This window comes from Aedes albopictus, chromosome 2 (assembly GCF_035046485.1).
Source record: "Aedes albopictus strain Foshan chromosome 2, AalbF5, whole genome shotgun sequence".
NCBI classification, from domain to species: Eukaryota; Metazoa; Arthropoda; class Insecta; order Diptera; family Culicidae; genus Aedes; species Aedes albopictus.
In genome coordinates, this window is record NC_085137.1 from 96,351,419 (window position 1) to 96,366,568 (window position 15,150).

Sequence of the window (15,150 nt, forward strand, 5' to 3'; positions counted from 1 at the left end):
CCTTCTCACGGGTTGCGGCTTTCTTAGATTGGATTGTGGACAACATAGATGATAAAGAGATCAGTCGATCTTTTAATGTGTAAAGGCTTATTAAAAAAAACAAGTGTTATTTGAGACTTACAGATTCAACCATATGTTTGGTTTCAAAGGGATGGAAACGAGCGAACTTTTCTCGACACAATATTGAAGAAGTATTCATTGCAAACGATTATCCGACAGTTATTTACGGTTAGGTTCTGGGGATTTCTTGTTTAACCCTAGCCATGCATGACCCAATATGGCCAAGAGATGGACTCTGAGCGTGCACTGCGTCAGCGGGATGAACTTAAGCTAATGCACGCAGTTGGTTAAGCTATTATCATTCTATGCAGAATACTATCGTTATCCAGCACCAATATCGAATAAAACCTTCAATGCATTTTTTGTTTTGAGTATGCTTCTTTACCCGCAGCAACGAATAAGATCATCTTTATCCTTGCTTTTCTTATTGAACACCTTAAACTTTTCAACGATTGCATGTTTTACCATCATGGACCCTGTATGACAAAGTTTTTTCGTTTTTTAGAGTTTCCGTATTAATATTTCTTTCAGATGGAAATGAATTGATTCATTTTCTTTGAATTTCAAGTCTATAAGGCTTTGTAACTTTTATGGAACCAATTTACTTTGAACGAAGTTTATTGATATGAAGCTTTGTACAGGAAATTCAATCAGTATTTATACTAGCTTGATACCTAACAAGTTTGCAACAAGCAACTATTCTGAATATGTCGCCTAGCTTCAGCGATTTTTCAAGTTTCCCATATTATTTGGTCATACAGCATAGCACAGCATTAGCTAATTATTGTTTCCATTCGAATTAGAATCCAACATCGCATTTCATAGCTTTATAGTACACGGAGAAATCAAACTACCTAATTTTTGGGTCGATTTTACTCAAAGCTGAGTATATCGATTAAACTAGTTACCCAAAATTAGGTTGTTTTCCCTCTTTCCCTCACCGATGTTGTCAAAAACAAACAGAGATGCATCTACCCAACGGGGGTCCCTGAGCCCAATAAGCCAATTTTGGGTAAATGCAGGTTTACTCAAATTTGGGTTGAATGAGGGGGGGTCTTGGGTTGAATTTACCTACTCTTAAGTAAATGTTTTTGCTGGAGGTGAAGGCAATTTACCTAGTGTGAGTTTAATAGATTTACTCAAATTTGGCTTATTGGGCCGAACTATGGGATTGCGTCAAAATAACTCAATTTTGGGTAGTTTGGCGGTTCCGTGTATGTAGTTTCATGAGCTACACTGATAAAAATAATGAGATTTACACGTCATGTAAACTTCATTTTAGTCATGTAAACTTACTGTTATGATGGTTTACATGATACATATATCATGTAAATTTGCGTTATGTCATGTAAACACTCAGAGTCATGCTGAATTACATGACATATAATGTAAGTTTACATGACATTTTATGACATTTACATGATATGTCATGTAAACTTCTGTGATATCCCACGCTCCAATCATGTGCATCATATGTCACACAATTTTACATTCTTTTTTCGATCTGTGTAGTAACTTCAACATATTGAACTTTACATGCATCAACTCTCTTTTTTGCATCTACTTTTACATTAGTATCAGAAAGGAGTTGGAAGACTTCCTTTATATTCGTTCATGATTTCCTAGTAATGGATGTTTAAAGTTTAGTTTAGCCATTTGCATTGCTAGCTTCCACAATGTGGCCAAAACATTTTTTTTTTATCATTCGAGTGATTGCTCGCATCGTACCTTCTGCGTTAAACACTCCATCGGATCATTCCGCCTTTGACGGCTGATTCTGTCTTTAACAGTTCTTTCCACCTTCAACGGCGCTTTCCAGCTTCGATAGCTCATTCCGCATTTAACAGCTCATTTCGCCTTCATTGGCTTTTTCCGCCTCCAACGGATCTTTCCGCCTTCAACGGCTCCTTCCGTCTCCAACGGTTCCACCAGCGGCGTCATGGTCGCGATTTTTTCCGCGGTCAAGTTCGCAGATTGTGAACAATCCTCGGTAATTTATGTTCAGTCCCTTACTGTCAGAGCTGTCAGATCGGTGTAACACGCTAAATATAATTTACACAAAAGGCAATTTACACGAAAAAAAATACACGGTAATGAATATTTATTGGGTACCAGACTAGACACAGAAAATTTAATGGTTTTCTTTGGTACATCGAGGTCTTGAAATTAGTGTATGGGCACACCTACTACGGTTTTTTTTCTAGTTGGACGCCTTGATTGGCTGTTATCGCCTTCAACGGCATGATTTATTCCGTGATACCGTATTACCATAGACTAACTTCATTTACTTTCACCTTGCTTCAAGCCTTGTTTGGCCATAATCCAATAATCCATTTAATGTTATATAATTCGACATTTGAATCAAACTTCATTCAATATGAAATCAACAGCACAACCAGTAGTGTCTGAGCCGCTATGACCGACCGTCATCATTTTTTTCCTTTTTCCTAATCGGCTGATCTCCATCAGCCGAAGCACTTTTTCTCTCCGTTCGTTCGGGTTCAAACACCCGAGCGTCCACACAACACAGCCGACAAGTCAACACCATTCGTAGTCACAGATAGTTCAGTTTAACGAGCCTGGATAAAACAAAGAGGAGAAACGTCAAAATTGGAACAATTCATTTACTGTCACTGTCATTCCAATCGAGCAAGAGACCTGTCAAAATTGGAATTAAAACATTTCTGCGAAGTAATCGCATAGTATTATTGTAATCGATTAGTATTATTGTACTTGAAAAAAGATTGCATTTCTGGGCAAATTGTGGGATCCTAGATTGTAGGTATTGTGAGTAGATTATCAAAGCAACCGTGATATTTGAAACGCTTTTCATAATTTTCAGCTGTCGACTGGCGCAAGAAGTTGATTTGAGTACCTATTGAGTACAAATTGAATTAGAAAGGACGACGTTCGTTCGCTTTCCCAAACAACAAATCTGATCGGTGATTTGTCACCGGAATTACCCACTCAAGAGGCAAATACAGTCAGCATTAGATGTAACATGAGATTTCTTCACGGGAACCGCAAAATTCTGACATTCCCTCGGGAATTACGAAGCCTTCAAAACAGTGTTTTTCAAACCGTACATTGCGGCATCTTTTAGGACAATCGTAAACTCACTATTCCGACCAGAGGTATGTACTTCCAAATGATTACCAAGAAAGGGATGTTATGAAAACTGTCATCATTCTAGCTGTTTTGCTTTTGTCAACATTGGATGTGATGGATGTAGCTATTGGAAAACGATATCAAGGATCTCAAACCAGGCATTTCTGACGAAATTCATCATACATCACCGAACATCTCATTTAGTCTAGTAAGATTACCTTGAAACTTAATACAATCTAGTATGAGAAGCCTTTTACAAGCCATCATGTAACATTGACAAGATGCCTAGAATAAAAATGGAAAATAAATAAATGTTGATTTGCATGTTGTACCTTAGTTGTGGTTTATTATGCTTCCGAAGGATTGAAAATTAATGAAACAAAGGGTCAGGTTTGTAAAATTACATTTATTTTAACATAGTGATGCTCGAATCACTTTCTTAATGCTATTTATCATACGGCCATAGATCGGCTGTCGTACTTGTTCTTATGAACTGTCTTAGGTTCGTATGTTTTAAGTCGAAAGTATATGAACTTATTGATCAGTTTAGTTTTGATATCATGACAGCTTTTAAAATGTGTAACTGGAATAGATTCTAATATAGTCTTCAGCTTGTTAAATACATCCGAGTTTGCATTTTGGCTCATTTGCTCTCGGAATATTATTTCTAGCTTAAGAAAATACACAAAAGTTTCTTCATTTACATAGACGAGTGCTTGTCCAGTAAAATCCTTGAACATCGTAAAGTTAGCAAAGCTAGCTAGCATGAGATCAGATGCTAAACAAGTTTGAACACAATCATTACAAACAGATCCATTCTTTGCCACTTTGTGAACTAGCATCCCTGTAATATGATATATCGCATTCTTCTCTGCTTCATCAAATCGATCGTATGCTGACTGATTAGACATGTGTATTAATTTGCTATCGAGAGAAGGCTTCTTAATCAAACTATTCTCATGCTTTTTGTTCTCTTTAAGTTGCTTAACATTAGTTGGGAAGTTGATTAACCATTCTCGTTCATCTGGGTCATAGGAGGAGCCAGTAACTTCGTTTAAAAATTGTGATATAGAGATAGATTTCAAAAGATTCCTGAACTGAAGAGCAGTGGGCTTCTTCTGCCTCATGCGTACTTGTGAGAATAAGTTTTCAACGCAGTCTTGAGTGAACCGCGACGTCAATAGAAATCTGTAACCTTTCTGATTCAGAAAAATATTTTGCAACCTAAGTATTGAATTTGTAGCCATGATTAATGCTGATTGCCAAGGTTTCCAGTTCTTTTTATGTCCTACTTTTATATTGAAGGCGAATGTTCTGAACGATTTGTAAAACGTGAGTGTGTTGCTGTATTCCTCGTAATTGTCTAAAATGATAAAAAAGTTAAAAAGTTTTTTAAACTAAATATGAAATATAATTCAAGACCTTTGTTCAAAGCAGAATCAAACGACCGATTCTTGGACAACCTGAACCATGTTGAAAGTTGCTCAATAAAATAAGCAGTTGGCAATACATCGGGGCGATTTTCGAGGTTGCTGTAGACTTTCAAAGCAGCTGCGACATTTGAATTTACGTATTTGTGAGAATTGATCACTTTCATGGCGTCGAAATTGCTTCTTTTCTTTCCAAACTCCACATCCCTGGTTGTAAGACCATAAGACACTTTAAGCAGATTTTGGTGTTCAAGATGAACTAAATCTCGCAAGTGTGAAATCCGAACTTCATTCGAAACAAATCCACAGGATTCTACAACATCCGCTGGTAGGAACAACACTTCGTTTTTTATCCAACCTTGCACAGTGGACTTAAACACGTGTATTACATCGGGAATTACTTCAATCGTCCTCGTATCGTCGAACGGATGCGCGATGGGTTGACTGCTCAAGACCTTGTCCTTATGGAATTTTAGACCTAAGCAATTCCAAAGCTTTTTATTGCTAGGTCCACAATCCGATGTTATGAAGCATACCTTGCATCCTATCGCTTCTACTTTTTCAATAATTTCAAAAACTATGTTTTTTAGAGCTTCTTCGAATATAGTGTGGCCAGTGAAATGGTATCCTACAACTTGTTTCCAGCGGCTCCGTACACCCACAAGCATGAACACCAAGGCATGACTGGCAGTCCCTGCAGGACCAGAAATGGTAACGTCACCGAAAAATTTACTGTCCGCAACCGAATAACTTCGTGCTTCCTCAATGGACATCTCGTCAAATACTATGCCACAGTCCAAATCCTCAGGTGTCATCGTATTTAGTTTAAGTTTCAAGAGCTCGATTACGTCGTCCAGGATTTCAGTATCGAAGTTGAGGTCTTCCATACGCTTTTGCAGAGTTCGTTGTGTCGGTAATGGATACTTTCGGCGCACATGCTCGTAGCCTTGCTTTCCGCACACAAATTTTGTTTTTAAACTCTCTGTGATAGTGTTGTCGCTCCATTCTTTCGCCTGCTTTCTTTTGTAGAGAAGAATATCTACTTGATCCGGATTGAAGGTGTTTTCTAAAGCTTCCAACGCCAAGTTGGGTCTAGCCAGCTTTTTGGCCTGTTCTTTCACAACGCCTTGAAGATTTTGACACCTTTCTTTCAGTACACCAATACGCCTGAAACAAAAAAAATCATTTGCAATTAATTCAGTTTTGTTCAGTAAATTGAATCATATAAAGGATGAGATTACTTTTATTGTATTAATATCGTTATGAAACTTACTTCTCATAAATCTTCTTGGTCTTCGCACAGATTTCCTGATGCGCTGTGTCACGATTACAGCGGACTTCAATAGCTGGAGCGTTGTTCACAAATGTCGGAATCTTGAAACCCATATCTCCTTCCACTACCTTCAATTCCATTTCCGGTTGCTTTATCGTATTATCTCTTCCGGGAAGATCGGTTGACTGATGACTATGTAGCTTAACAGAACCACCGGGTGCTTCAGGGTGACCGGATGAAAATCGTGCCTTTTTCGTAGGAATAATGTTGTCGCTAGATGGTAACTGATGATCTCTTTTCGAAAAATAACGAGTGCATTCCGACAGCCGGCGTTGTGTTGTGGAAAAACTGTCTATTTCGACTGCGTGCTCGGCGCTTGAAACTTTTGGTTGACCACGGACGCTGTTCATTGTTACCAATAGACCATGGTCCATGATTAACGCCAGAGGCTCGACCGGACGATGTTTGGTCAGATTCCACTTTTCCGTGATTGGCGTTATTGTAGGAAGTTGCATGTTGACCGGCGGAGGTTTCACGGCTGGCAGAACCCGGCAAGGGATCGATTTCAGCGTCGTGCGTTGGCAGCAGTGATTTTGTGTTTACCGGCACATTACGGGTAACGAAGACACTGCCAGCTGTTTCGTGCTGCGGGTCCTTGCGTTTCGTGTCGTAAGTGGTGTAGAGATGGACAGATTATATTATTTGTGAATGCACTGGTAACATTGAAGAATTAGAAAAATGAAATAATTGATTTTGAACTATAACTAAATCACACCATTTACGGATTAGGACAATTTCAATAATTTAACTCGATTTGGGCTGCGTACTGTAGTGGCTGATGGATCCTTGAGAGAGAAATGTTTTGAAGTTGTGTAGACATTCCTGATGGAATAACCAACAGTCATGTCGTTGAAAGAAGAAAGAAAGAGAGCAAGAGAAAATATGGAAAGTGGCCCGAAGGCAGTCGAACTCGGAATCGGTCTGCGCATTGATCGTGGCAGAGAAGTTGAGTCAGTCGATCGGTTATTGTGAAGAGCAACGGATGTGTTGCTGATTTAGGTTGGAATCGCTTTCCGATTTCAACCAGTCACGACATGGTGCAGCCGGTAGCTGAACCAAAGTGCTGAAGTAGATTGAGGTGTGAACGAGGTGGAAAAAAAAAAAGACTAACGATAAAGACGTTGAAAGGAAAAAGGAAGCCAAAAAATAAATGGGGCTTGAAAATGCATGAGAAGGAAAGGAGACAAAAAAAAAAATCAGAGATTGATAATCGAAAAAGAAAGAAGCCAAAAAAAATAAATGGGGCTTAAAAAAAATAGATGAGAAAGAAAAAGATGATGGACAGCTAAAGCTGAGATTGATGATGAAGCCAAAAAATAAATGGGGCTTAAAAAAAAGAGATATTTAAAAAAAAGAAGAAGAAGGCGGAGAAAAGCAGAGATGGAGAAAAAGAAGCCAAAAAATAAATGGGGCTTAAAAAAAACACAAAAAAAAGAAAATGCTCGAAAAATGCTGAGATTGATGGTCAAAAAAAGAGAAAAAAAAGCGAAAAATGCATTAGAGTTTTTGTTGAGTTTCGGGTTTGAGGACAGGAATAACTTGGGCAGACTTGAACAAATAACAAGAGCTTTATTAAAAATACGACTAGCTTGTAGGAGTTCTGGTTAGGGAATAAGTTTTTTACAGTAACAAACAAACTGGTTACCTAGGGTCACTAGGTGCTGTAACTAGGTATGTATCGCAGCCGATTGCTACTACGACAACAGTTTCTGAGAAAAAAGTAACAGTAGTTGGAGAGCCAGGTAAACGAGGCGTGAAGTGGATGGCTGGAGATGGCACTAACTTTGAAGAAAGAGTCGTAGTGGAGAAGGATGGAGTTAGGAATGGTGTTTTCTGATTAATTTGGGCTTGACAATGACGCCTTTGCGCGGCGGATGGCGGAATGAGTTGTTTTTCCGGTTTTCGGCGTTTCAAACTTTGTTTTTATTAAGAGGACAAATACCGGAGAGGAGGGTTGTCGGATGGAGGAGACCGGAAAAACGACAAAAAGGCGCATAGTTTGTCCTTTGTCATGATCCCGAAAAGTTTTGTGTGACAAGACAGAAGCTAAATTTGTTACGTACTTTTTAACTCGTGAATAATCGACAGTTATGAACCCAAATTGGGACTTTTTGATGGTGGTTTTTCAACAGTGGCGCGGTGTTTGTCGACAGTCAGGGTTGACCTTCGAAAGCAGCAATGCACGGTTCAGGCACAGAGAAACAGACGTAACACTTAGAACAAATTTCATTCAAAAACATCGTCACGAAAACGTAATCGCCCAATGCTAAACGTATTGTGTTTGGCCGGGCCGCCATTAGATGGCGGTAGTGAGCAAACGTCAAACAGGAGCAAAAACGATGCCAGCGCCGCAAGGGGTCGATCGACCTACTACTGAATATTTGAATCAACCGTTAAAAAGGTGATCGATGGGAAGCAATGATAGTGTGACGTCTGTTTCTCTGTGGTTCAGGGGTTTTCTGGACTCGGTACACGGTCTTTATCATGTTGTGTTGAAGTTGGGACGGTTTTGTATCGCATAGGGAGGATCGTCGTAGCAGATGAAAATTTCGACATTGTCATTGTTGTTGCGCGATGGTTGAGGTTCGATTCGGTGACAGTGCTGGGATGGTGAAGGCATGAAGGTTGGAGTTGTGGATGAGAGTGGTGTTTGAAGTGAAATCATTTTTGTTGCCACCCATTTCAAATACAATTGATCAGTAATTAATTTGAGAGTGTTTTGTATTGTTATCAGTAGTCTGATGTTAGTGGGATGCGACGTATGGACTTCATGGCGGGATTGTTGTTTGGGCTGACGGAAGTGGTGGTTTTGTGCTCCAGACGCCAGAGAGGCGGACGTGAGACTTGGAGCAGATTTCAGATTTCGAAAGCGTGGTCACCCAATACTAGACGTACTATATTCGGCCGGGCCATCGCTGGGTGGCGGTAGTGAGCAGGCATTAGACAGGAGCAGGGGCGGTGCCAGCTTTCGACCACCTGCTGAGTATTTGAGTCAACCGTTGGAAGGAATCCGATGCACAATGGTTTATTTTCCCATTTTCACGCTCTTAATTAATAGCTCGTAGGGTTGAGGAAATAGAGCAATGGTGTCTTCGGCAAAGATGACGGGAATGACCAGCGCCATTTTTTGACAGTTAGAGTTTTCGGATCAATCCCCCTAAAAGTGAGATACAAAATTATGTTTTTTAAATTGTTGAGATAGAGGGATGACGTCTTCGGCAAAGTTGTGGCATTTTTGATTCCAAACAACTTTCCTGAAGACGTCAATGTTGTAACTTTTACACCTATGGAGATAGAGGCCTGTGTTTGAAAGTTAACCCCAAAAACACGTTTTTTAAGTAAAATACACATTTGTTGAATTTTTAGACCCATACAATGTTCTGCAAAGTTGTATGTATCAATAAAATACGCAACTTTGCTGAAGACATCAAAGCTGTAAGAATTAAATGAGACGAGTTATAGATAAATTTATGATTTTTTTCATCCACTTTTAGGGATAAATATCTTTCTTAGGAGCAAAAAGGTGCAGCTGAGGTTACCGTTATCAGAAAGTACATCTAAAGAGCTTTCAAATACGGGTTAGTTTGTCCGTCCACGATTGTCTGCTGAGGAGATATGACCATAATAAAAAAATGTCATTACTACGATTTAATTGCAATCAAATCTACTTTGACAGAAAAATTCATGGCTACTATGATCAAATAATATAAATGCTTCTCTAAGCTTATTTGCGCAACAGTCCTGATTGTTTTAAATACCAAATTTGTTCTAAAAAACTGTCTTTTTATAAGATTTCCACTATTTAGTACAAATCCCATTCATTGAATCAAATATTAAGATATATCGGGGTTTCATACGCTCTCACAGAGCCAAACAACTCACGAGTTCTTCTGGAAAACAATTTCAAATTTTATATGAAGAAAGTCAACACAATGAACTTTAACTAAGATTAGACCAAAGTGGGTTAAACTTATATTTCATCATAGTAGCCATGAATTTTTCTGTCAATGTAAATTTGATTGCAATTAAATCGTTGTAATTACATTTTTATTATGGCCATATCTCCTCAGTAGATGATCGTGGACGGACAAACTAACTCTTATTTGAAAGCTCTTTACATGTACTTTCTGATAACGGTAACCTCAGCTGCACCTTTTTGCCCCTAAAAAAGATATTTATCCCTAAAAGTGGATGAAAAAAATCATAAATTTATCTATAACTCGTCTCATTTAATTCTTACAGCTTTGATGTCTTCGGCAAAGTTGCGTATTTTATTGATACATACAACTTTGCAGAACATTGTATGGGTCTAAAAGTTCAACAAATGTGTGTTTTACTTAAAAAACGTGTTTTGGGGTTAACTTTCAAACACTGGCCTCTATCTCCATAAGTGTGAAAGTTACAACATTGACGTCTTCAGGAAAGTTGTTTGGAATCAAAAATGCTACAACTTTGCCGAAGACGTCATCCCTCTATCTCAACAATTTAAAAAACATAATTTTGTATCTCACTTTTAGGGGGATTGATCCGAAAACTCTAACTGTCAAAAGATGGCGCTGGTCATTCCCGTCATCTTTGCCGAAGACACCATTGCTCTATTTCCTCAACCCTACGAGCTATTAATTAAGAGCGTGAAAATGGGAAAATAAACCATTGTGCGATGGGAAGCGATAGGAGTGTGATTTGTCTGTGGTTTATGTATGATAAATAAATTTTGTGTCGTGATTTCATACATAATTTTCCCATTTTTTCCGTTTTGCTAGTCAGTTGTGTTTTGAACAGTATACCTTAATACAAAAGTTGTTTCTTTTATATGAATCAAGCTCAAATATGGCAACCTTTGATTGTCTTGTTAGAGTTTTTGGTTGAAATTCAAGAGAGTCTCATGAAATAGTCATTATATCTTTATCGGTTCTTTAACCTTATGTAAAGTTATTAATCTCCGTCCAGTGGTAATTATAAGCTCATAATTTATTCTACAAAAAGTTAAATGTATAGATTGCTTGATTCAATTTGAGAATGATAGTCTATGCAAAGTATTAAAACAAGTATTGAATTAGTGAAATTTAGTTGATCATGCTAACTTTAACGAGAAAGAAAAATATTTTTGGGAGATGATTGTTAAAATATTGGAAGAGTTGAAGTTCAAGAAAATTTTAATACTTTTGAAATATACTGAAGAAAGAGCTTCAAATCTCGGACAACAAGTTGAAACTTTTCGGAAATGTTCATGCTTTAGTGGAAAGAAAGCAACACTTATAACATAATTAGCTTACAGCCAAGTTATTGTCATCTCGGCTTCAGGGAAGAGTTTTTGGATTAATCAAAGAATGTTCGGTATTCATATTCGCACCATAAGAAAAATGGAATTTTAGTAATTTTGGCAATTTTCCGAAGGAATTTGCTAAAGAAAATTATGACGGTACTCTTAGACCGAAGAAGAAATTTAATATTTTAGAGAAAAATATTTTTTATTACGCCAGTGAAATACTGTGGGAGAATTCGAGCGGTTGAGAAATGTTTAAAAAATGTTTGCGATAATATTTTGCAATAATTTATAAGAAAAGATGATTCAATAAAAATTATTTTTTTTTGAAGCATCTGTGAAAGTTAAAACAAAACAATTGCTTAAGCTTCACTGATTTCATGATTCCTGATAGTTTTTATAGTACAAAGAAAGCTTTGTCGAAAGTAAAATCGAAGACATTGCAAATCACATTCTATGAAAACTAAGCTGAAATCTTAATGTTTGTATTTGTTGATCGACATGTTTTGGAAAATATGAAAATGTTTTGAAAGTGTACATATTCGTTGGTTGGGTCACGACTGCTCTCCGATTAGTGAATCGTTGTTGAAGCAACTGAAAACTTATTGAAATGTTCAAGTTCTAGACGGACGCATGGGACGACAAACACATCACCAAGCACTCACATACAACACAATCGTTCAGTAAGAACTGCGATGTGACGGCGGTCACAACTCGCTTTGGCATGATTTTGACATTGGCAGTTTGTTTTAGTTGGGTTTTGCTCAAACCAGCGAACACTAAACTATTTGAACACCCCATCTAACAAGCTCCCAATGAGCAAATTCGCACTGTACATGTAATTCTTACACAAATCGTAACACGTGGAATATGTAAAGTATTGCCTAAATATTATTTATTCAAAGAAAAAAATGTGTGCAAAGAAATCGCAATGAAACATTATGATCATCATTTAAACTAGTAAATTTGCAGAGTATTTTCATGAAAAATTGAAACAGAAAAATCGCTTTTCACTCAATCTGTAAACTGAGGTATTCTATTCTATCAGGGGCACTTTTCAGCTTTGGACTTGTTCGTTGGAAAGTGAAGTGGATTCTGCGAAATATTGTATAAGGTATAAGGAAAAGGATTTGTGAGAAAACTCTCAAAGAAATGTTTTATACTTTGGTCTTGACCCTGCGGCCGTTTGGCAGGCGACTACCATGGCCAGCACCACGCTGATGTTGTGTACATAAAAGCGTTTGTGGGTTTCGTGACCGTGCCGTTAGAGGCGTCTGTTGTCTGGCCGTTTCGTAAGCCTCGAAGTGTGGGTTCGATTCCCGCTCCAGTCGGTTAAAACTTTTCGTCAAACGTGAAAATTCTCCGCTGGATCACTGGGTGTTTCGTGTATTGTCCGTTGTCTCATGTTAGTGTGATCGTTCAGTCTGTTAAAGACGGTGTAGTGTATTTTTTTAAAACACAACAGTGCGACTATTGATAGATTAAATGGAAGCTAGAAACTTTGATAGAAGCGTCCTCTTTTATTGGCATAAATAGGGAGTATTGTTTGGAGTTTTATCATTTTGTTTTTAATAAAGTTGAATATTCTACTAAGTTGCAAAATGCCTAACATAAGAAATTATGGTATTTTCAAGTATGATAGGCCTACAACATTTTTAAAAACTTTTAAAACTACATTCTCAGAGTAGAGGTGAGGGGGAATGTAGAGATGGACAGATTATATTATTTGTGAATGCACTGGTAACATTGAAGAATTAGAAAAATGAAATAATTGATTTTGAACTATAACATAATCACACCATTTACGGATTAGGACAATTTCAATAATTTAACTCGATTTGGGCTGCGTACTGTAGTGGCTGATGGATCCTTGAGAGAGAAATGTTTTGAAGTTGTGTAGACATTCCTGATGGAATAACCAACAGTCATGTCGTTGAAAGAAGAAAGAGAGAGAGCAAGAGAAAATATGGAAAGTGGCCCGAAGGCAGTCGAACTCGGAATCGGTCTGCGCATTGATCGTGGCAGAGAAGTTGAGTCAGTCGATCGGTTATTGTGAAGAGCAACGGATGTGTTGCTGATTTAGGTTGGAATCGCTTTCCGATTTCAACCAGTCACGACAAGTGGTTTCTGCTAAATCCTCCAAGCTTGATGACTCTTGCAGGTCCGCTATTTGCGGCACAAACTTGTACACCGGAACAGCATTCCTGCGCCTCAGAATTTTACCCTTTTCCGATGCAAAATATGTATCACCGGGTGCAAAATGAAACTGTAAAACATTATATTTCACAATAATATTGATAATACATGTTTTATTGATTGAATTAAAGCTTATATTTACTTACACTGCATAACCTGCAGGTTGCAGAAAGTTCCCTACTTTCCGGGATGCCACAAAAAGATCGCCAAACCAGGCAAAGATCTTCATCGGCTGGAAAACGAAAAAATCCAATGTTTTTTGAAGCCGAGAGTAGTTTTGTTTGTACAAAACGGTGAAATGCACCTCATTTTGGAAGAAATTATTGTATTCAATTCTGTTCTGATTCGTAAAACTGTCGATGCCGTCACAGCAGAAGCAACGAAAACGAGCCAAGTAAACATAAATAAACAACAATAACAGACACTATGAAAGAGGCAAGCGCAAGCTTCAACATTTCAAGGTTGCTAGTTTTTGTCATCATAGGTTGCCAGTTCCAGGTTTTTGACAATGATCAGGTTTCTCCTCTTTCTTTTATCCAGGCTCGTTAATATTTACCTTATTGACGTCAACATTTGAATTCGTTCACAAATCAATCACCAATATTTTCCTTTTTTCAAACACAACAGTTCTAACGCCAAATTCAAAACCAACTGTGTCCGAACTGTTCACTTTTCTCGTCGCAAATGTGAGAATCTCTCTATGCAATAATTGTTAAACAACTCTATTAATTATTTGTATACACTTTATTAACGATACTTATTTACCACATACAATCATTAACACTTTGGCACTCTGGACAACAATAAACAACACTTATACTTACATGTGACAAATCCTAGACGTAAACAAACACGGAAAACACAACAAAGTTATTTTCATCATTTAAAGTTAATTATAACATAAGGCATCACATGTTCTATTCTTATTCTACTATATCGAACTGGTTGCCTTCGCGCAGCTGTTTTTTCCTATCCTATCTATGGTAGAACGATGAGCACGAGGATGTTGATGTGTGGCTCTTGTTCCTTTTCCAGTCCGATTGGGGGTCCATTATGAGTTGCCGTTAGCCGATATCCCAGTTTCCGGGTCCGTTAGAGCATGCTCAGAAGAGGGTCAGGTGTCAGCCGCTCTCGGGGGGAAGAACAACTGACGAAGAATTGCAAGTGCCAGGGCTGGGATCGAGCCTATGACCATCCACTTATGAAGTGAACGTGTAGCCACCTACATGTCTGGACATTATCATGGGACACGCTTGTATGGGAAAAATATATCCTCGCTCCAGTCGACTTTTTAGATCCCATTTAGGTCCCATGAGAACTGTACAAAATTTCAGCGCAATCGGTGAAACTATAGGATTTACTATGGGAAAAGTTACACTTTCAAACAAAAAATTCCAGAGGTCGCCCTTTGTCTCCTTAGTTCAAATCGATCAACGCTGCTTGTAGAAAAATCATTTATGAAACTTTCCTTCGAAGACCGCAAAACGATTGGATGCTTGTGGAAAAAGTTATTGATTTATTAAATACCGACTAGCTGTCCCGGCAAACGTCGTTCTGCCTGCCTACTGTGTTATTGACATACAGCTCTGTAGAAAACTGCCCCGCAAAATAGATTTTCAAACTTTCTCGTTTTCGATGCGTTCCCGGTCGATTTTCTCAATAATTTTTTCGTACGAACACGTCGGAGCCCTGCACGAATGAAATACTGAAAGAATGGTGTAGATCCAAAGTCCAAATAAAGTCGTAGCACTCGGGCT

The 15,150-nt window shown here is 38.1% G+C and overlaps 1 protein-coding gene across 1 annotated transcript; it reads right to left on the bottom strand.

The window, feature by feature from the left end:
• Positions 1–2,920: 2,920 nt before the first annotated feature.
• On the bottom strand, positions 2,921–6,386 carry LOC115255241 (uncharacterized). The gene is made up of 3 exons (XM_062847700.1): positions 5,872–6,386; positions 4,679–5,792; positions 2,921–4,565 (listed from the first exon to the last, which is right to left on the bottom strand). The coding sequence occupies exons 1-3, from the start codon at positions 6,384–6,386 to the stop codon at positions 3,621–3,623; spliced, it is 2,574 nt and encodes an 857-aa protein (XP_062703684.1). The 3' UTR covers positions 2,921–3,620.
• Positions 6,387–15,150: the final 8,764 nt, after the last annotated feature.